This window comes from Pseudophryne corroboree, chromosome 3 (genome assembly GCF_028390025.1).
Source record: "Pseudophryne corroboree isolate aPseCor3 chromosome 3, aPseCor3.hap2, whole genome shotgun sequence".
NCBI lineage: Eukaryota > Metazoa > Chordata > Amphibia > Anura > Myobatrachidae > Pseudophryne > Pseudophryne corroboree.
The window spans coordinates 475,326,932-475,350,197 of NC_086446.1; the positions used below are offsets into that span (position 1 = coordinate 475,326,932).

The following is a 23,266-nucleotide window of genomic DNA, read 5'->3' on the forward strand; positions in this document are numbered from 1 at the left end:
GCCATCATGTCCACCATTGGTCTTTCCCAATGGACCACAATCATGTGGAAGACTTCTGGATGAAGTCCCCACTCTCCCGGGTGCAGATCGTGTCTGCTGAGGAAGTCTGCTTCCCAGTTGTCCACTCCCGGGATGAACACAGCTGATAGTGCTAACATATGATTTTCTGCCCAGCGGAGAATCCTTGCAGCTTCTGCCATTGCCCTCCTGCTTCTTGTGCCGCCCTGTCTGTTTACGTGGGCGACTGCCGTGATGTTGTCCGACTGAATCAACACCGGCTGACCCTGAAGCAGAGGTTTTGCCAGGCTTAGAGCATTGTAGATTGCTCTTAGCTCCAGTATATTTATGTGAAGAGACGTCTCCAGGCTTGACCACACGCCCTGGAAGTTTCTTCCCTGTGTGACCGCTCCCCAGCCTCTCAGGCTGGCATCCGTGGTCACTAGGACCCAGTTCTGTATGCCGAATCTGCGGCCCTCTAACAGATGAGCACTCTGCAACCACCATAGCAGAGACACTCTTGTCCTTGTGGACAATTTTATCCGCTGATGCATCTGCAGATGCGATCCGGACCATTTGTCCAGCAGATCCCACTGAAAAGTTCGTGCATGGAATCTGCCGAATGGAATCGCTTCGTAAGAAGCTACCATTTTTCCCAGGACTCTTGTGCATTGATGCACAGATACTTTTCCTGGTTTTAGGAGGTTCCTGACTAGATCGGATAACTCCCTGGCTTTCTCCTCCGGAAGAAATACCTTTTTCTGAACAGTGTCCAGAATCATCCCTAGGAACAACAGACGTGTCGTCGGGATCAGTTGGGATTTTGGAAAATTCAGAATCCACCCGTGTTGTTGGAGCACTACTTGGGTTAGTGCTACTCCGACCTCCAGCTGTTCTCTGGATCTTGCCCTTATCAGGAGATCGTCCAAGTAAGGGATAATTAAGACGCCTTCTCTTCGAAGAAGGATCATCATTTCGGCCATTACCTTGGTAAAGACCCGGGGTGCCGTGGACAATCCAAACGGCAGCGTCTGAAACTGATGACAGTTTTGGACCACGAACCTGAGGTACCCTTGGTGTGAAGGACAAATTGGAACATGAAGGTAAGCATCCTTGATGTCCAAGGACACCATAAAATCCCCTTCTTCCAGATTCGCCATCACTGCTCTGAGTGACTCCATCTTGAACTTGAATTTTTGTATGTACAGGTTCAGAGATTTTAGATTTAGAATCGGTCTTACCGAGCCGTCCGGCTTTGGTACCACAAATAGCGTGGAGTAATACCCCTGTCCCTGTTGTAGGAGGGGTACCTTGACTATCACCTGCTGAGAATACAGCTTGTGAATGGCCTCCAATACCGTCGCCCTGTCGGAGGGAGACGTTGGCAAAGCAGACTTTAGGAAACGGCGAGGAGGGGACTTCTCGAATTCCAACCTGTAACCCTGAGATACTACCTGCAGGATCCAGGGGTCCACCTGCGAGTGAGCCCACTGTGCGATGAAATGTTTGAGGCGACCCCCCACCGCCCCTGAGTCTGCTTGTAAGGTCCCAGCGTCATGCTGACGCCTTTGTAGAAGCCGGGGAGGGCTTCTGCTCCTGGGAAGGAGCTGCTTGTTGCAGTCTCTTACCCTTTCCTTTGCCTCGGGGCAAATAGGAATGTCCTTTTGCTCGTTTGTTCTTATAGGAACGAAAGGACTGCGGCTGAAAAGCCTGCGGCTTTTTCTGCTGGGAGGTGACCTGGGGTAAAAAGGTGGATTTTCCGGCCGTTGCCGTGGCCACCAGATCCGATAGACCGACCCCAAATAATTCCTCCCCCTTATACGGCAATACTTCCATATGTCGTTTGGAATCCGCATCACCTGACCACTGGCGCGTCCATAAACTTCTTCTGGCAGATATGGACATCGCACTTACTCTTGATGCCAGAGTGCAAATATCTCTCTGTGCATCTCGCATATAAAGAAATGCATCCTTTAACTGCTCTATAGTCAGTAAAATACTGTCCCTATCCAGGGTATCAATATTTTCAGACAGTGACTCCGACCAAGCCACGCCAGCACTGCACATCCAGGCTGAGGCGATTGCTGGTCTCAGTATAACACCCGTATGTGTGTATATACTTTTTAATGTATTCTCCAGCCTCCTATCAGCTGGATCCTTGAGGGCGGCCGTATCAGGAGACGGTAATGCCACTTGCTTTGGTAAGCGTGTGAGCGCCTTATCCACCCTAGGAGGTGTTTCCCAGCGCGCCCTAACCTCTGGCGGGAAAGGGTATAATGCCAATAACATCTTTGAAATTAGCAGTTTTCTATCTGGGGTAACCCACGCTTCATCACACACTTCATTCAGTTCCTCTGATTCAGGAAAAACTATCGGTAGTTTTTTCACACCCCACATAATACCCCTTTTTGTGGTACTTGCAGTATCAGAGATATGCAAAGCCTCCTTCATTGCCGTGATCATATAACGTGTGGCCCTACTGGAAAATACGTTTGTTTCTTCACCGTCGACACTGGATTCAGTGTCAGTGTCTGGGTCTGTGTCGACCGACTGAGGTAAAGGGCGTTTTACAGCCCCTGACGGTGTCTGAGACGCCTGGACAGGTACTAACTGGTTTGCCGGCTGTCTCATGTCGTCAACCGACTTTTGTAGCGTGCTGACACTATCCCGTAATTCCATAAACAAAGCCATCCATTCTGGTGTCGACTCCCTAGGGGGTGACATCACCATTACAGGCAATTGCTCCGCCTCCACGCCAACATCGTCCTCATACATGTCGACACACACGTACCGACACACAGCAGACACACAGCAGACACACAGGGAATGCTCTGATAGAAGACAGGACCCCACTAGCCCTTTGGGGAGACAGAGGGAGAGTTTGCCAGCACACACCCAAGCGCTATAAATATATATAGGGACAACCTTAATAAGTGTGTTCCCTTTATAGCAGCTCAAATATTATAAATATCGCCAATAAGTGCCCCCCCTCTCTGTTTTTACCCTGTTTCTGTAGTGCAGTGCAGGGGAGAGTCCTGGGAGCCTTCCTCGCAGCGGAGCTGGGCAGGAAAATGGTGCTGTGTGCTGAGGAGAATAGGCCCCGCCCCCTTTTCGGCGGGCTTCTTCTCCCGGTTATTTTGGAACCTGGCAGGGGTTAAATACATCCATATAGCCCCAGGGGCTATATGTGATATATTTTAGCCAGAATAGGTATATTACATTGCTGCCCAGGGCGCCCCCCCCCCAGCGCCCTGCACCCTCAGTGACCGCTGGTGTGAAGTGTGCGGAGCAATGGCGCACAGCTGCAGTGCTGTGCGCTACCTCATGAAGACTGAGACATCTTCTGCCGCCGGTTTCTGGACCTCTTCTCTATTCGGCATCTGCAAGGGGGTCGGCGGCGCGGCTCCGGTGACCCATCCAGGCTGTACCTGTGATCGTCCCTCTGGAGCTAGTGTCCAGTAGCCTAAGAAGCAAATCCATCCTGCACGCAGGTGAGTTCACTTCTTCTCCCCTAAGTCCCTCGTTGCAGTGAGCCTGTTGCCAGCAGGACTCACTGAAAATAAAAAACCTAACAAACTTTTTCTAAGCAGCTCTTTAGGAGAGCCACCTAGATTGCACCCTGCTCGGACGGGCACAAAAACCTAACTGAGGCTTGGAGGAGGGTCATAGGGGGAGGAGCCAGTACACACCACCTAGTGGTCAAACTTTTAAATTTTGTGCCCTGTCTCCTGCGGAGCCGCTATTCCCCATGGTCCTGACGGAGTCCCAGCATGGTCCTGACGGAGTCCCAGCATCCACTAGGACGTCAGAGAAAAAATAAAAAATAAAATAAGTATATGTGCTGCAGAGCTAGCACTCGTGCTTGTCACTGCTGTGAGCACAGAAAAAACACTGAGGTACTCTGGGAATATGGAGGGGAGGATAGTTACTAAATTTCAATATTCAGTGCCTTGTTCTGCTAAAGCCGTCCATATCCCAAGAGTTCTCCAGTGACCCCTAGTGGATGAAAAATAAATAACAGGAATAGCCCATACCTGGCCATGAAACAGCTTTGAGTCAATTGTCCAAATACTTTTGCCCCCTTGAAAAAGAGGAGGCTACATATGTAGTTGCAATTCCTAAACCCTTCATCCAATTTGGATGTGAATGCACTCAAATGAAAACAGAGAACCATATTCACTATATAACTAACCTAAATATGTTTTGGTAAACAAATAAAATGATCAAAATTTTGTCAGTGTCCAAATATATATGGACCTAACTGTATACAAATTTTCTCATTTGGTGACAACAGATTTTAACATATCCTGTTTGATTTCTAGTTGCAGATATCGGAGCCAGGTTCATGCTAGATATCAGTACATCTATAATGCAGACTTAATATGGCACAGGGTATACCACCACATCAGTACTTGGAATGAAAGGATTTTATGTTTTACACTCTGAATCAGAGCATGTCCTTGACACACCTTGAGCCTGCAGAATCTAGAGCTAAAAATAATGAACCTTTGAGTAACGTTGTGCTTAGGAACACTACTTGCTTCAAATCATTATTCTGAAGGTGCATACACACGGTGAGATTTTGACTAAGTGCCAATTTTGACTATGCGATTTCCCTTGAACGTCCCGGAGCCCAGAACCACTGATATTGGTTACATTTACTTGCAATTTTGACTATGTGCGATTTTGACTATACTAGAAATTAGATTGTAAATAATATAGTCAAAATTGCCTTGCCTGCACAGTCTATTTTTTCTTGCGATACCGATCCTGTGGGGCGGCGCATCTATATCGCAGGCCACAAAGTGCAATATGTGCTAACTTTTCTTGCAATTTTGACTATATAGTCAAAATCGCAAGAATACATCGCACCGTGTGTATGCACCTTTAGGGGGGATATCCAATTAGCCCTGTACAAACATCACATCGAGTGCGAGAAACTGATGTTTTTTCCGATTTTTCCCAATGTTACACCAATTTTTTTTTTTTTTACAGGCTATCATAATAGATCACCTGTAAATAAAAAAAATAAAAAAATGCCCTCTCCCGAAAAAACACAGGTTCAGTGAAGTGTGTTTTTCGTGAGGAACAGCCCCGTATTCGCTTGAAAACAGGACTGTTTCCAGGGATTTGGTTTCATCCCAGAGAAGCCGGCGTGAGCTGCAGTGTCCCTTGCCCACTGCTGCAGCAGCAGGCTTGGTATGCACTGAGGGTACCGCAGGCCCCCGGCAGGGAAGCTGGAGCAGCGCCACAGCCCTCTCTTCCCCTGAACCCGGCAGCAATCATGTGACCAGGGAGGGGGAGGTCAGCGATGCACTGGGAGCTGTCAGGAGCCCGCACCCGGTGCAGCATCAGAAGACCACAAAAACTAATTATTTATGGTTAATGGGATAGGCAAAACAAGTACTGGTGGCTGCCAGTCCTAAAATATGCGAACAAATAAAACCCTGTCCACCACCACATAACTAAACCAAGGATAACAGTTTAACAAAATTCACTTAATTTAATATTTTTTGTTGATTATCTCTGTAAAAACTTCTGGAAAAGGTGTAGCGTAAAAACATACTTTAGGTCGCCCTGATTCAAAAAAAGATTTGTCTAAATAAAATGTGAAATGTGTCAATGGGCAGGAAATGAAAACTGCACTACAAACAGATGTATAAAATAAAATTTTCTGTAATATGTGGTACACATAATATGCAAATCATTTTAAAAATTGTGAGTGTACATTAAAACAATCAGTTACTTGCACGTACCTCAGGTCACTATGAGAATCTCACCTCCATTTATTATTTCATATACAGCCATATTTTGAGTTTTACATACAAAAGAAAAAAATTCTACTTGACAAATGTGTACAAAATGTGTACAAAGAAGATATCCTGAAGAGAATCCCACCTGGCAGCTGGAGCGCAGGGCAGTCTGGTTTCTTCATTCGCAAACAGTCTGTAGTCATCGGCCTTTTTGTTTTGTTTTCTTCGAGAGGTTTTTTTTTTTTACCCCTCAACATGAACAGAAAATGCAGCTGAATAACCAGATTTGAGTGTGCACAAATATACAGGTAGCATCTCCTTTCATAGAAAGAAAAGACTTGTACTTCTTAGTTTCATTTTTTAATTATAGGAATTGTGTTAAAATACAGGACAAATTAAATGGATACGGTCCAATTTGCCTTTTTCCCACTCTTTCATTTTAGAAATTTTTTTTCTTTTTTAATAAGAAAAAATAATTAGTCGACAAACGAAGGTAGCAATAAAAAAGTGTCTCTGAACAATAAATAAATACAGTCAAAAAGTTATCTGTGTGAACTTTAAACCAGCTTCTTCATTGAAGAACATGCGACCGGACACATGGAGCGGGGTCCACTGCATCGCTTTATCCACTGCCCCTAACGTCAGCCGATCTTTTCCTGCTTTGCCGCAAGGATAGATTGATTTAAACCGGAGCAAATAAGTAGGTGAGAGCCGCCTGCTTACCCCATTTTCTTTATCTCCTTTGTCCTTTGGACAAATTAAGCCAAGAATCCTATTTGACCGAGGTGCAATATATAAAGTATCTTGAGCTCTGTTGGCTAACAAGCCAAGTTCACAAGAGGGAGTGAGCGGGTTCGTTGCTCGTTCCATTTAACAGGCTGACTGCAGCTTGTTGTTATGAGACCTGTACAGTACAGAAAACGTCAGGATTTATACAGAGGTACAAATGTCTAATCATCCACTTTCAGCTGAGCAAAATAAATGTCTATTTCATAAAACAATGGTGGGGACACTAGGGTTGGATGAAACATGTAATGATCTGTAAATTGAGACCTGCCATAATTATCCAACAATTGTAAACAATCCAACCCAGCTACCCACCCAGAAGTCGACATGAGGTGATCAACAAAGATTTGGCGATCAAGTTATTTGGAAAATAGGGAAGGAAAAAACAAACATACATACAGACATGATGAAAATAGTCTACACGTCATCAACTTGAGTGGCTTATGGGATATTCACAAATGATGTCAGGAAAATTATACAATATATGTACAATATATATACTATGTTACAATGATTGGTGCATGTCTGTAGTCAGAAACCACAGTGGGTTTATACATTTAAATACAGATCCAGGCACTTTTTCCCATGTCCTCAGCACAGTATACATGGTAATTGTTGTAAATGAAGTGTCCAGTGGTGCAGTGTTGGAGAGATGGCAGGGGTAACACGACGGGTTTGTCTTTCACACAATGCCGAAAAATAAAAACAAACTGATGGAGACAATATCCAACATCCAGCTGTATGGGCTACAAGACTCACAATCTGCAAGAGAAGAGAGACAGAGCATGCGATGAGATGAGCACACTGTCACACTCCATAACCAACAGGAAGATGCCTCACTGACAGTTCGATGTACAGGATACAGTAACTACACAGTAGGCACTCTGGAATCTGCTCATGGACAAAAATGAAAGGTGAATGGGCAAGAACCACCTTTACAAATGGTACAGACAATATGATTGATAAAAGGGACACCAATGCAGGAGAAAATATGATCATGTCTGTGTTCTCCCCAGAAAATGTTGCCAGCCAGGTGGCTTTAAGTAGAAGCCAGGTAGTGCAATAATGTAACGACGGGGAGGAATCTCTGTTACTGTGCCTGACACAGTAATGTAAGCGCAAAGCAACGCTGACTCTAGCAGTCAGAAACCTGGAACAAAATAGTGCCGAGTGGCAGGATTTAAAAAAACAAAACAAAAACAAAAGGAAAAAGTGCCTTATCTGATCTGGTTGAACAGGATGCAACCAGTCAAGATACACAGCATCACAGCTGATCAGTCAGCACAGCAGGACCCACAGCATGGCGGCTGCAGACAATAGCAGCTGCTGGAGAAATTTTAAATAACCCCTTTGGCTACCCCAGTGTGTAACTGGTGGCTCAGCTGCTGTGAAAATTAAAGTTGCCATGTTTCCGATGTACCAGACCAATGTTTGAAAAAGTTATTGGGTTTTCTTTACAAATATCCCCCCAAAAAAGGTTTTTTTTTTTTTTAAATAAAATAATTTTGGTTACATGTTCTACACCTAATTCACATAAAAAACTCAGACAACTTCTGAGCGTTTTTTGGGCAAATAAATTAGTCAGTTAAGTGGTTAAATTGATCCTGGGGAGAACGCTTTATAAACCCATTTGATATTTTTTAAGGCTCCCCCTTCAACTGTAAATAACAAAGTAGGAGCCTGTAGTTATATAAACAAATTTACGTGCATAGCAGTCACTCACTTAATAATCTTTTCTATTCACATAATTATCTTGCCTAAAACTACTGTACCTAGTCAAGGGTTCTTTTTAACCTCAATCCTCAAGTATTCTACTAAACTGATGAGCTTTTCAAGATTGCCAGATCTGTATGTGCTGAAAATTATCTGCAATTCACTGAAAAATATCTGTAATGTATGGACGCAGACTGGGGAATATTTAAATCTGGGGAAAAAAATCTCAAATCTGCAGATTGTTTTTTTTGTGACTGCTGATGTATGGGTGCCTTAACATTTCTTAAAGCTGTTACCATATAAAGTAATTAATGGAGAAATATAGTTATATAAAAATAGTATACAGGCAGGCTTCCCTTGTGTTGACTGAGCCTGTTAAACCCCCCCCTTTAAAAAAAGCAGTCAGATAGAGGATTTTGGTACTTACTGATAAAACCATTTCTCTGAATCCACTCGGGGACACTGGAGATCTAGACAGCTGGGGTGTGAAGGATGGAGACCGGAGGTAGCACAATGTATTAATAAAAAATAAAAAAATGATGCACAGCTGGCTCCTTCCCCTTCATGCCCCCCCCCCCCCCCCCCCCCATCCCTCCGGTTTAAAATTTGACGGAGAGAAGAGGGAACATGAAAGATCAAAGCCATACGGGAAGGAACTAACCATACCACACCGTCAAACAGCAACCAAGAACTACCAACACATTAACCAACATATTTGAACTAATTTAACAGGAACACGCAGGCTGACAGCACCGAGGTGGGCGTCCAGTGTCCCCGAGTAGATTCAGAGACATGGATTTATCGGTAAGTACCAAAATCCTCTTTTCTCTATCATCCACTAGGGCACACTGGAGATCTAGACAGCTTGGGACGTCCCAAAGATACTCCCATGGGTGGGAGTGCTGTCCGAAGCCTGGAGAACCAAACGGCCAAAATTTGAATCTCTAGATGAAAAAGTAACAAGTTTGTAAAAATGAGTGAATGTGTGAGCAGCTCTGCAAAGGTGGACAGTGGAAGCTCCTCTAGCTGCAGCCCACGAAGCTCCCACTGATCTGGTGGTATGAGCACCCACCCAAAACGAAACTCTCTTACCGCTTGAAATATATGCCTGTTTGATGGTTAGCCTTATCCATCTAACCAAGGTTTGTTTTGGAGCTGGCCAACCACTCCTGGGGTCATCATACAGTACAAACAAAGGGTCAGACTTCCTAATAGAGCCCGTACGTAGACCCATAAGGCTCTGACCACATCCAACGACAGGGTCCCCCTCTGACAATCCGTGGAAGGAGGGGACCACAATCAGCTGGTTAATGTGAAAACCAGAAACCACCTTAGGTAAAAACTCCGCCTTCGTACGGAGCTCCGCCCTGTCTTCATGAAAAACTAGGAAGGGACTTTTACATGACAGGGTCGCCAATTCAGAGACCCTTCTTGCAGACGCTAAAGCAAGAAGCAAGACTGTTTTCCAGCACACACATTTTAGATCTGCCCTTTCCAAAGACTCGAAAAGGTCAGATCTCAAAAATTCTAGCACCCAATTTAGATCCCACGGGGTCGTGAGGAAATGAAAAGGTGGTTATATTCTCAACACACCCTGTAAAAATGTCTGTACCTCCTGCAAGGATGCCAGATGTTGCTGGAAAAGGATTGAAAGGGCCGAGACATCCCGGCAGCTGATGGTTGATCCTAGAGGCCATTAGATCTATCCACGGTAATCCCCACCGTCTTATCACTGCATCGAAGACCATGGGGTGTAGACTCCACTCCCCTGGATGCATATCCTGACGGCTGAGATTATTTGCCTCCCAAATGTCCACACCTGGAATGAAGACTGCCAACAGGATTATGTTGTGCTTTTCTGTCCAAGACAGAATCCTTGTAGTCTCCTTTAAGGCCATGCGGCTTTTTGTTCCTCCCTGACGGTTTACGTATGCTGCTGCAGTCAAATTGTCCAACTGCACTCTCACATGCTGAGCTCGTACTAGGTCTACTGCCTGAAGAAGTGCATTGTAAATGTCTTAGTTTCAGTACATTTATTGGTAGGCTGCTCGCGCATACAGTGACCATTTTCCAATCCCAGATTCCAAACCTCCTTCTCGCTGCTAGGTTCCTGTGGACCGACCACCAAATCAACGATGACCTGGCCTGAGGCATCAAACGAATCCTTCAGTGAAGGAGTAAACGCAGGCCTGCCATATTAGATCGCTTCGAAAGACGCTACCATCTTTCCTAGAGCCGTATACTAGGATGTAGAGAGACCGTCTGGTTCTGTAGAACCTGTCTTACCATTTCCTTAAGGTCTCGAATGTTGTCTTCTGGAAGTAACACTCTCAATTGGATAGTATCCAAGATGAGACACAGAAATTGAATTCTCTGTGTCAGATGCAAATTGGATTTTGTAAAGTTCACAATCTAGCAGTGTCAAATCAGAAACTGATGAGCGATCTGAGCATCCCAGATCAAATGATCCTGAGATGGAGCCTTGATAAGAAGGTCGTCCAGATACGGTATTATCGTTATCCCTAACGATCTCAATCTTGCTACCATGACTGCCATAATCTTTGTGAAGATTCTCGGGTCCGATAGTAGGCCGAACAATAGAGCTCTGAATTGGTAATAATTCTTGTCCACTGCAAGCCGCAAATTTGGACATGGAAGTACGCATCCTTTATGTCCATCGACACCATGAATTCCTGCTGCTCCAGGCTTGCAATGACGGACTGTATCGATTCAATCTTGAATCTGTAAACTGCCAGGAATTGATTTAACACTTTTAAATTGAGGATTGGTCTGACTGAACCATCTGGTTTCGGTACTACAAAAAGATTTTAATAAAAGCCTGTTCCTCTGTGAGAAACAGGAACTGGCATAATTACTTCCGTCAGAAGTAACTTTTGAATAGCCGTGTTTAATGCCCTCGCTCTTTGAGGACACCGAGGTAGACCTGTTGTAAAGAACTGACTGTGAGGTCGGGTTAGAAAATAAGATTTTACTCACCGGTAAATCTATTTCTCGTAGTCCGTAGTGGATGCTGGGAACTCCGTAAGGACCATGGGGAATAGACGGGCTCCGCAGGAGACTGGGCAATCTAAGAAAGATTTGGTACTATCTGGTGTGCACTGGCTCCTCCCTCTATGCCCCTCCTCCAGACCTCAGTTAGGATACTGTGCCCGGAAGAGCTGACACAATAAGGAAGGATTTTGAATCCCGGGTAAGACTCATACCAGCCACACCAATCACACCGTATAACTCGTGATACTATACCCAGTTAACAGTATGAAATATAACAGAGCCTCTCAACAGATGGCTCAACAATAACCCTTTAGTTAGGCAATAACTATATACAAGTATTGCAGACAATCCGCACTTGGGATGGGCGCCCAGCATCCACTACGGACTACGAGAAATAGATTTACCGGTGAGTAAAATCTTATTTTCTCTGACGTCCTAGTGGATGCTGGGAACTCCGTAAGGACCATAGGGATTATACCAAAGCTCCCAAACGGGCGAGAGAGTGCGGATGACTCTGCAGCACCGAATGAGAGAACTCAAGGTCCTCCTCAGCCAGGGTATCAAATTTGTAGAATTTAGCAAACGTGTTTGCCCCTGACCAAGTTGCAGCTCGGCAAAGTTGTAAAGCCGAGACCCCTCGGGCAGCTGCCCAAGATGAGCCCACCTTCCTCGTGGAATGGGCTTTCACTGATTTAGGATGCGGCAATCCAGCCGCAGAATGCTCCAGCTGAATTGTGCTACAAATTCAGCGAGCAATAGTCTGCTTAGAAGCAGGAGCACCTATTTTGTTGGGTGCCTACAGGATAAAAAGCGAGTCAGTTTTCCTGACTCCAGACGTCCTGGAAATATAATTTTTTAAGGCCCTGACTACGTCCAGTAACTTGGAATCTTCCAAGTCCCTAGTAGCCGCAGGCACTACAATAAGTTGGTTCAAGTGAAAAGCTGATACCACCTTAGGGAGAAACTGGGGACGAGTCCTCAATTCTGCCCTATCCATATGGAAAATCAGATAAGGGCTTTTACATGACAAAGCCGCCAATACTGACACACGCCTGGCCGAAGCCAAGGCCAATAACATGACCACTTTCCACGTGAGATATTTCAGATCCACAGTTTTAAGTGGCTCAAACCAATGTGATTTCAGGAAACTCAACACCACGTTGAGATCCCACGGTGCCATAGGAGGCACAAAAGGGGGCTGAATATGTAGCACTCCCTTTACAAAAGTCTGAACTTCAGGCAGTGAAGTCCGTTCTTTCTGGAAGAAAATCGACAGAGCCGAAAACTGGACCTTAATGGAACCCAATTTTAGGCCCATAGTCACTCCCGACTGTAGGAAGTGCAGAAAACGACCCAGCTGAAATTCCTCTGTTGGGGCCTTCCTGGCCTCACACCACGCAACATATTTTCGCCAAATACGGTGATAATGGTTTGCGGTTACTTCTTTCCTGGCTTTTATCAGCGTAGGAATGACTTCCTCCGGAATGCCCTTTTGCTTTAGGATCCGGAATTCAACCGCCATGCCGTCCAACGCAGCCGCGGTAAGTCTTGGAACAGACAGGGCCCCTGCTGTAGCAGATCCTGTCTGAGCGGTAGAGGCCATGGGTCTCTGATATTATTTCTGTAAGTTCTGGGTACCAAGCTCTTCTTGGCCCATCCGGAACCACGAGTATCGTTCTTACTCCTCGTTTTCTTATTATTCTCAGTACCTTTGGTATGAGAGGCAGAGGAGGGAATACATAAACCGACTGGTACACCCACGGTGTCACAAGAGCGTCCACCGCTATTGCCTGAGGGTCCCTTGACCTGGCGCAATATCTAGTTTTTTGTTTAGGCGGGACGCCATCATGTCCACCTGTGGCCTTTCCCAACGGTTTTCCAACAGTTGGAAGACTTCTGGATGAAGTCCCCACTCTCCCGGGTGTCGGTCGTGTCTGCTGAGGAAGTCTGCTACCCAGTTGTCCACTCCCGGAATGAACACTGCTGACAGTGCTAAGACGTGATTTTCCGCCCATCGGAGAATCCTTGTGGCTTCTGCCATCGCCATCCTGCTTCTTGTGCCGCCCTGTCGGTTTACATGGGCGACTGCCGTGATGTTGTCTGATTGGATCAGTACCGGCTGGTTTTGAAGCAGAGGCCTTGCCAGACTTAGGGCATTGTAAATGGCCCTCAGTTCCAGAATATTTATGTGTAGGGACGACTCCTGACTTGACCAAAGTCCTTGGAAATTTCTTCCCTGTGTGACTCCCCCCAGCCTCGAAGGCTGGCATCCGTGGTTACCAGGACCCAGTCCTGTATGCCGAATCTGCGGCCCTCTGGAAGATGAGCACTCTGCAGCCACCACAGTAGAGATACCCTGGTCCTTGGAGACAGGGTTATCAGCCGATGCATCTGAAGATGCGATCCCGACCACTTGTCCAAGAGGTCCCACTAAAAGGTTCTTGTATGGAACCTGCCGAATGGAATTTTGCTTCGTAAGAAGCTACCATTTTTCCCAGGACTCGTGTGCAGTGATGCACCGATACCTGTTTTGGTTTCAGGAGGTCTCTGACTAGAGATGACAGCTCCTTGGCTTTCTCCTGCAGGAGAAACACTTTTTTCTGTTCTGTGTCCAGAACCATCCCCAGGAACAGTAGGCGTGTGGTAGGAACCAGCTGTGACTTTGGAATGTATAGAATCCATCCGTGCTGTTGTAGCACTTCCCGAGATAGTGCTACTCCGACCAACAACTGCTCCTTGGACCTCGCCTTTATAAGGAGATCGTCCAAGTACGGGATAATTAAAACTCCCTTTTTTCGAAGGAGTATCATCATTTCTGCCATTACCTTGGTAAAGACCCTCGGTGCCGTGGACAGTCCAAACGGCAGTGTTTGGAATTGGTAATGGCAATCCTGTACCACAAATCTGAGGTACTCCTGGTGAGGATGGTAAATGGGGACATGTAGGTAAGCATCCTTGATGTCCAGGGATACCATGTAATCCCCCTCCTCCAGGCTTGCAATAACCGCCCTGAGCGATTCCATCTTGAACTTGAATTTTTTTATGTATGTGTTCAAGGATTTCAAATGGGTCTCACCGAACCGTCCGGTTTCGGTACCACAACCAGTGTGGAATAGTAACCCCGTCCTTGTTGAAGTAGGGGCACCTTGACTATCACCTGCTGGGAATACAGCTTGTGAATTGCCTCTAGCACAGCCTCCCTGCCTGAGGGAGTTGTCGGCAAGGCAGATTTGAGGAAACGGCGGGAGGGGGGGGAGGGGGGGGGGGGGGGGGGGGGAGACGCCTCGAATTCCAGCTTGTACCCCCTGAGATACTACTTGAAAGATCCAGGGATCCACCTGTGAGCGAGCCCACTGATCGCTGAAATTTTTGAGGCGGCCCCCCACCGTACCTGGCTACGCCTGTGGAGCCCCCGCGTCATGCGGTGGACTCAGAGGAAGCGGGGGAAGAATTTTGATTCTGGGAACTGGCTGACTGGTGCAGCTTTTTTCCTCTTCCCTCGTCTCTGTGCCGAAAGGAAGCGCCTTTGACCCGCTTGCTTTTCTGAAGCCGAAAGGACTGTACCTGATAATACAGTGCTTTTCTTAGGCTGTGAGGAAACCGGAGGTAAAAAAAATTCATCCCAGCTGTTGCTGTGGATACGAGGTCCCAGAGACCATCCCCAAACAATTCCTCACCCTTATAAGGCTCTATGTGCCTTTTTAAAGTCAGCATCACCTGTCCAGTGTCGGGTCTCTAATACCCTCCTGACAGAATGGACATTGCATTAATTCTGGATGCCAGCCGGCAAAATATCCCTCTGTGCATCCCTCATATATAAGACGACGTCTTATGTTCGCAAAATAGTATCCCTGTTTGAAAGGGTTACAGACCACGCTGCAGCAGCACTATCTGCAGGTCTTAGTCTAGTACCTGAGTGTGTAAATACAGACTTCAGGATAGCCTCCTGCTATTTATCAGCAGGTACCTTCAAAGTGGCCGTATCCTAAGACGGCAGTGCCACCTTTTTTGACAAACGTGTGAGCGACTTATCCACCCTAGGGGATATCTCCCAGCGTAACTTATCCTCTGGCGGGAAAGGGTACGCCATCAGTAACTTTTTAGAAATTACCAGTTTCTTATCGGGGGAACCCACGCTTTTTCACACTTCATTCACTCATTTGATGGGGGAACAAAACACTGCCTGCTTTTTCTCCCCACACATAAAACCCTTTTTTTTTTTTTTATTTTTTTTTTTTTTAGTGGTACTTGGGTTAATGTCAGAAATGTGTAACACATTTTTTATTGCCGGGATCATGTAACGGATGTTCCTAGTGGATTGTGTATATGTCTCAACCTCGTCGACACTGGAGTCAGACTCCGTGTCGACATCTGTGTCTGCCATCTGAGGGAGCGGGCGTTTTTAAGCCCCTGGTGGCCTTTGAGACGCCTGGGCAGGCGCGGGCTGAGAAGCCGGCTGTCCCATAGCTGTTACGTCATCCAGCCTTTTATGTAAGGAGTTGACACTGTCGGTTAATACCTTCCACCTATCCATCCACTCTGGTGTCGGCCCACAGGGGGCGACATCCCATTTATCGGCATCTGCTCCGCCTCCACATAAGCCTCCTCATCAAACATGTCGACACAGCCGTACCGACACACCGCACACACACAGGGAATGCTCTGACTGAGGACAGGACCCCACACAGCCCTTTGGGGAGACAGAGAGAGAGTATGCCAGCACACACCAGAGCGCTATATAATGTAGGGATAAACACTATCACTGAGTGAATTTTCCCCAATAGCTGCTTGTATAAACAATATTGCGCCTAAATTTAGTGCCCCCCCTCTCTTTTTAACCCTTTGAGCCTGAAAACTACAGGGGAGAGCCTGGGGAGCTGTCTTCCAGCTACACTGTGAAGAGAAAATGGCGCCAGTGTGCTGAGGGAGATGGCTCCGCCCCTTTTTCGGCGGACTTTTCTCCCGCTTTTTTCTGTATTCTGGCAGGGGTAATTACCACATATATAGCCTCTGGGGCTATATATTGTGGTTATTTTGCCAGCCAAGGTGTTTTTATTGCTGCTCAGGGCGCCCCCCAGCGCCCTGCACCCTCAGTGACCGGAGTGTGAAGTGTGTATGAGGAGCAATGGCGCACAGCTGCAGTGCTGTGCGCTACCTTGGTGAAGACTGAAGTCTTCTGCCGCCGATTTTCCGGACCATCTTCATGCTTCTGGCTCTGTAAGGGGGACGGCGGCGCGGCTCCGGGAACGAACACCAAGGACGGGTCCTGCGGTCGATCCCTCTGGAGCTAATGGAGTCCAGTAGCCTAAGAAGCCCAAGCTAGCTGCAAGCAGGTAGGTTCGCTTCTTCTCCCCTTAGTCCCTCGATGCAGTGAGCCTGTTGCCAGCAGGTCTCACTGTAAAATAAAAAACCTAATTTAAACTTTCTTTCTAGAAGCTCAGGAGAGCCCCTAGTGTGCAACCAGCTCGGGCCGGGCACAGAAATCTAACTGAGGTCTGGAGGAGGGGCATAGAGGGAGGAGCCAGTGCACACCAGATAGTACCAAATCTTTCTTATAGAGTGCCCAGTCTCCTGCGGAGCCGGTCTTTTCCCCATGGTCCTTACGGAGTTCCCAGCATCCACTAGGACGTCAGAGAAAATCTATGATCTAGATCTAAACTGTCTTTCCCTCGGTCATCTGTCCCAGCTACTCACTGTTGGTAGATCTTCTGAGTGAGATGCTGATCCCTTCCACCGGGATCTGTCTCAGATATACTGAAAAGTATTTTTGTGGAAGCCTTCACCCTCCTTTCAGTCAGGTTGGATAGGCCCACTGAAATATTTAGAAAGAAAAACCTCTTATGGAGCAAGAGCTTCTTTCCTGTGCTTCTACCTCCAAGAATGATGAGGGAGAAAGGGGGGTGAGCGAGAAGGGGTGTGTAAAGGGGGGTGAGCGAGAAGGGGTGTGTGAAGGGGGAGGAGCCAGCTGTGCATACATTTTTTTTTATTTTTTATAAATACATTATGCTACCTCCGGTCTGCATCCTTCACACCCCTGCTGTCTAGATCTCCAGTGTCCCCTAGTGGATGATAGAGAAAGTATATTTTAAGTTCCACAATATTACATGTCTTTTCAGGAAGACTTTCTATTCAAGTGTGCTGTATACTATACTTAAGATAAAAGTACTATATTTTATTAATATCAGTCATTTGTATGGAACGGAGGGAACAGAAGAGACCCAACGTGTCCTCCCTTCAATATAAGTAGAAGCATTGCCATTTCCTATTAGGTGAAGGAATAGAAGAATCACTGGGGACAACCATGGCTGCAACAGAAACATCTTTATATACAGACAGAACATAAAAATTCCCAAATTATTTACTTTGACTTCACTGTACATGACGCATATATAGAGATTTCAAGAGGTTAGTATACAGATGTGTCCACTTACATCTAGCCTCCCTGAATGTTAAACAGTCCTTCTAGACATGCCATGCCGTGACTCTGTAGCGCCAAATATATTTTTTTGGATTCTTTTTCCATTAAAATGCATTTTATTCACAAAATTATGCAAATAGGACGCACAATGATATGCAGCATGCCTATATTGTGTGCAACCGCAGCTCTATCTGCATACGAAATGCTACGCTACAGTGTTTTCCTAGAAACTGTAACGTACCATTTCGTATGCAGATACAACCGCAGTTGCACACAGAATATAGGGATGCCGCTTTTCATTATAATCAGCAGAGTCTGCTTGTGTGTCTTATTCGTATGGTGATGCGAATAAGATACATTTTACCAAAAAATACACCCAATGACTAACAGAGAAGCACGGGACCTTCCAGTTATTTCATGCCAGGCAGCTCCTGCTGCGTGGCATATGGAGGCAAAATGTATGAGGACTTAACTGTACATTTATATATACACTAAATACTTAAATGTACATTGGACCATGGTAAAATTCTATACAGCGTTATATGACTATGAAGTCAATGTTAACACAAAAGACCGTCACTCACCTGCTGGCCTTGAATGCTTTCAATTTCTGTACAAAAAAGGTCTCTAGAATCTCAGCACTCTGACAAAAAGTGGACTCACTGGGGTTATAATAACGACAGTTATCAAATATTTTGGTCATGTCAGCAACAAACTCAGTCAGCTTCTTGTAGTATCGGGTTCGTATTCTTTCCTCCATGGTGGACAGATCTGCAAAAAAGAAGAATCATTGTGACATTTAAAAAAAATAAGGAGACCCAGCAATACCACACAGGGGCAAAGGTTTAGGTACAGTGTATCTACAATTACAAAGTCAGTAAAACTGAAAAGAATCTGAAAAATTACTGCTCAATAAGTATCTTATGATACATATAACTAGATGTCCAGTCGGCAGATGGCCGGCATTTACAGATTACAAAACTGCAGCACATACCAATGAAAGCGAATATTTGCTGGGTGATTATACAGAGGTGGATTACGATCATGGAGGAAGAAAATGAGTAACAAAATATCCTGCCAGCAGTGGAGAAATCCATTATGTAGTTAATACATGTTTTTAAATTGAAGTCTATTAACCAGCAACAGAGAAACTTGGGAGTACGTTGGTGCATCTCCCATTATGTTCCCACACTAAGAGAGCAAGGGTCTGGAGTCCAGCAGTCAAGTCTATGTGACAAGGTTAATAAACCCCATAACAAGCCCAACCAAGCAAACTCTAATTGACACTGCTGTTCAGGAGCATTCCAGGCTTCTGTTTGTCCTTCCTGTTAACCCACTGAGGGTCACAAAATGTCAGTGCACAGAGTGAGATCCTGTGATGTGAGTTAATGGACTGTGAACTGTCTCCACCTCTATCAGAAGCCAGGACAGACAACAAACAAACAGTGTGTCCGGATTTACTACACTGTAAAGGTTTGTTTTTATTTTATAACCATTTTCAAAAGCTCTAAGTAAAACGGGTTTTCCTAAATCCTCTTCTCAGATAAACAAACACCGTACTTGGCTCAAATCCTGCCCTATTCCAAACATATTTATAGCATATATTCTACAATAATAGTATTGTTTGGAGTAGGCTATACATGACCAGAAAAGGAAGCAACTTCAACATAAAGGAGAGAAGGAGAACCAGTGTCAATAGTGGACAAAGTGTCAATAACACTGCACTAATATTTTCACAGTTCAAATTAATCAGTATAATGATGGCAGCATATGTGGCCAGTAGTAGTGATGATATTAACATTAATGGTCAGAAATGAAAGGGCTCAGAGCCAAAAATAAAAAGTGCTTTTCTTGACTATGGTATCTTTGCTCTCCTAATTGATATAAAATGGGCATAAAGCTGGCTTGGACCCATTCATGTAAAGTCATACAAAGTATGCCATACATAGGGGTATATTCAATAAGTGTCGGAAGCTGCTGTCTTGTTGGAAAGACGGCAGCTTCCGTCAGTTTTAGGTCGGAAGGGGTTCCGACCTATTCATTAAGGCCCCGTTTATTCCGACAAGTCGGGAAACCCGACTTGTTGGAATGCTGTCGGAATGCACGCTGAGCCGCCGATCAGGAACCCAGCGGCAGCGGCCACCCGGCTCCAGCAAGCGAGGTCCTGCTTGCTGGAGCCGTGTGGACGCCGCCGCAAACCTCCGCTGCTGCAGCCGCTGCTCCCCCCGTCTCATCCTCCTCCGCTGCTCTCCCGCTGCTGCCCCCACCGCCGCAGACATCTCTCCCACGGCAGCCGCTGACAGCCCCCCCCCCCCCCCCCCTCCGGCGTCGCTGACAGCTCCCAGCACACCCGGCAGCAGCTGACAGCAGTGGCAGGACAAGACACTGGGAGCGGGCCACTCTTTTGACTAGGGGTTGTCGGGTCCCGACTCTTATTGAATATACCCCTTAAACTTAGTTCTATAAACTCAGACAAAATAATTTAAAGGATGACATAAAAAATAATTCCTAAAAAGCTATACAAACATTCCATTGGTTATTCATATACATTAGAACTGCATAATGTCACATTACAGTACTTTACTTCTAGATAATCGTATAGACAGACTAACCCATTGGTTCCTTGATAACAACATAATAATCTGGTGCATCTTCCGGATCCACAGCTTCCAGGAATGGCCAGGCCATTTTATGTGTCTACAGGAAAGACAGAAATGAATAAAAAATACAATACCCCATAAATCATTACTGAGGCATGCACAAAAAGTTACACAGCAAACAAGTAACATTCTTAAATGAGTCTGTGCTGCTGAAAGCAGGATTTTTGAACTTCTGTTGCATCCTTTTCTTGGAGGTCATTGAGGACACTGAAGACCTTGTGGCATAGAGGGCTCAGCCGGCACTTTAAATTTATAGTAAGTTTTGAAACTCCTCTCCCTATATACCACCACTACTGACATGAAACCAGGTATTTTACTATGTCCTAGAGTGCTACAGTAGGGGGGTAATTCAGAGTTGATCGCAGCAGCAAATTTATTAGCAGTTGGGCAAAACCATGTGAACTGCAGGTGTGGCAGACATAATATTTGCAGAGAGTTAGATTTGGGTGGGTTATTTTGTTTCTATGCATGGTAAATATTGTCTGCTTTATTTTTACACTGCAAGTTAGATTTCAGTTTGAACACACCCCACCAAAATCTAACTCTCTCTGCACGTTATATTTGCCCCCCCCTGCAGTGCACATGGTTTTGCCCAACTGCTAACAAATTTGCTGCTGCGATCAACTCTGAATTAGGCCCTTGGTTCCAGAACATTTATCGCAAGCTTTAACTAGTCCTGAGAGAGGAACCGACGTGAACTTGCGGACCTCACGCCCTATTTTGGATTACTGAGGGTAGGAAGCTATCCAATTGAAAAAAATTGGTTACAGAGTTTTTGAGGGCAAAATAAAGCGTAATGAAAATAAAAATAATACTGCCTTGGATTACACGGTACAGTACATGAATACTGTGTATTCCGGCCACTCTGGTGGACTCTGCACCCTGTCATCTCCTCTCCATCATTCCACTGTGGAGGAGGATGCTGCTGGGAGATGTAGTTCTCCCTGCTGCTGACACCGGACACACACTGGGGTCACACACCTGACAGAAGGTTGCAGGGGTCTCACACAGACTCACACATACTTACACCACTACTGCAGTAGACCAGCCTGTCGGTATCTGGAGGAAGGAGGACTAATTAATCTAATTGGAAACTTCCAATTGCTTAATTAGTCATTAGGGAGGGTATCCAAGGGGTTCCAGAGCTAGACCCGACAATGGCCCTCATTCCGAGTTGTTCGCTCGCTAGCTGCTTTTAGCAGCATTGCAAACGCTAGGCCGCCGCACTCTGGGAGTGTATCTTAGCTTAGCAGAATAGCAAACGAAAGATTAGCAGAACTGCTACTAAATAATTCCTTGCAGTTTCTGAGTAGCTCCAGACCTACTCCTATCTTGCGATCACCTCAGTCCGTTTAGTTCCTGGCTTGACGTCACAAACATGCCCTGCGTTCGGCCAGCCACTCCCCCGTTTCTCCAGCCACTCCTGCGTTTTTACCTGGCACGCCTGCGTTTTTTAGCACACTCCCTGAAAACGGACAGTTACCTCCCAGAAACACCCACTTCCTGTCAATCATCACACTACGATCACTCGAGCGTGGAAAAAACGTCGCTTGAGCTTGTGTAAATCTCCAAAGTTTTGTGTTAAATTACTTAACGCATGTGCGCTGCGTACCATGCGCAATTTCCACCTAATCGCTCAGTTGCGAAAAACGGCAACGAGCAAACAACTCGGAATGACCACCAATATTTCCTAAAACTAATGATTTTAGGGAAAATCTAGCTTGCTCTGGGGATGCGAGATAAGAGACCCGGTGATTTTCTATAGAAATCACCGTTGCTCAGTTGCTCTCCTTCAATTGAATAGGAAAAACTCTGCGGTGCACAGATGAATAGGGTCTACTACGTTGTGCCGGCGCTTGGGATCCCGGCCACCGGCATGCAGGCAGCCGGGTGAGCGCAAGAGCCCCTTGCAGGCATGGTGGCGCGGTACGCTATTTATTCTCCCTCTAGGGGTGTCATGGACACCCCAAGAGGGAGAATAGTTGTTGGCATGCTGGCTGTCGGGATCCCGGCGCCGGTATGGTGAGCGCCGACAGCTGGCATATCAAATGCCTCCCAATGAATATGCCCCTTAGTATAGAAATTTAAACAGCCTACCATCATAGCTGAGCCTCTTTATACCAAGGTCTCCTGGGCCCCCAACTTAGGTAAAATAAAATAAATAATAATAGGATTTTAGTACTTACCGGTAAATCCTATTCTCCTAGTCCGTAGAGGATGCTGGGGACTCCAAAAGGACCATGGGGTATAGACGGGATCCGCAGGAGCTTGGGCACACTTAAAAGACTTAATCTGGGTGTGAACTGGCTCTCCCCTCTATGCCCCTCCTCCAGACCCCAGTTATAGGAACTGTGCCCAGGAAAGACGGACATTTCGAGGAAAAGATTTTTGTTTAAACTAAGGGCTACAAACATACCAGCCCACACCACAAACATACCGTACAACCGGAGTAACTTTAAACCAGATAACAGTATGAATTAACACCAGCAAGAAGCTGAAGCAAGAAATACACAACCCGTGTATAAACTAATTTAACCAGCAAGAAAACACTGCAAGTAATAGTCCGCACTGGGACGGGCGCCCAGCATCCTCTACGGACTAGGAGAAAAGGATTTACCGGTAAGTACCAAAATCCTATTTTCTCTTACGTCCTAGAGGATGCTGGGGACTCCAAAAGGACCATGGGGATTATACCAAAGCTCCAGAACGGGCAGGAGAGTGCGGACGACTCTGCAGCACCGACTGAGCAAACGCAAGGTCCTCATCGGCCAGGGTATCAAACTTATAGAACTTAGCAAAAGTGTTTGAACCCGACCAAGTAGCTGCTCGGCAAAGCTGTAACACCGAGACGCCTCGGGCAGCCGCCCAAGATGAGCCCACTTTCCTGGTAGAATGGGCTTTTACTGACTTCGGCACCGGTAGTCCGG

At 46.0% G+C, this 23,266-nt stretch overlaps 1 protein-coding gene across 5 annotated transcripts in view; it reads right to left on the reverse strand.

Annotated features, from left to right (window-relative positions):
* Positions 1-6,088: 6,088 nt before the first annotated feature.
* BPTF (bromodomain PHD finger transcription factor) overlaps positions 6,089-23,266 on the reverse strand; it is a 313,494-nt gene continuing 296,316 nt past the window's right edge. For 4 of the 5 annotated variants that reach the window (XM_063960818.1, XM_063960817.1, XM_063960819.1 and 1 more), the window contains 3 exons: positions 20,292-20,376; positions 18,264-18,450; positions 6,089-6,654 (listed from right to left, as the gene is read on the reverse strand). In XM_063960818.1, coding sequence (XP_063816888.1) covers positions 6,621-6,654; positions 18,264-18,450; positions 20,292-20,376 — 306 coding nt within the window. In that variant the 3' untranslated portion in view covers positions 6,089-6,620. Of the gene's footprint in view, positions 7,299-18,263; positions 18,451-20,291; positions 20,377-23,266 lie in introns of all 5 variants that reach the window. The other variant, XM_063960816.1, reaches the window with a different exon arrangement.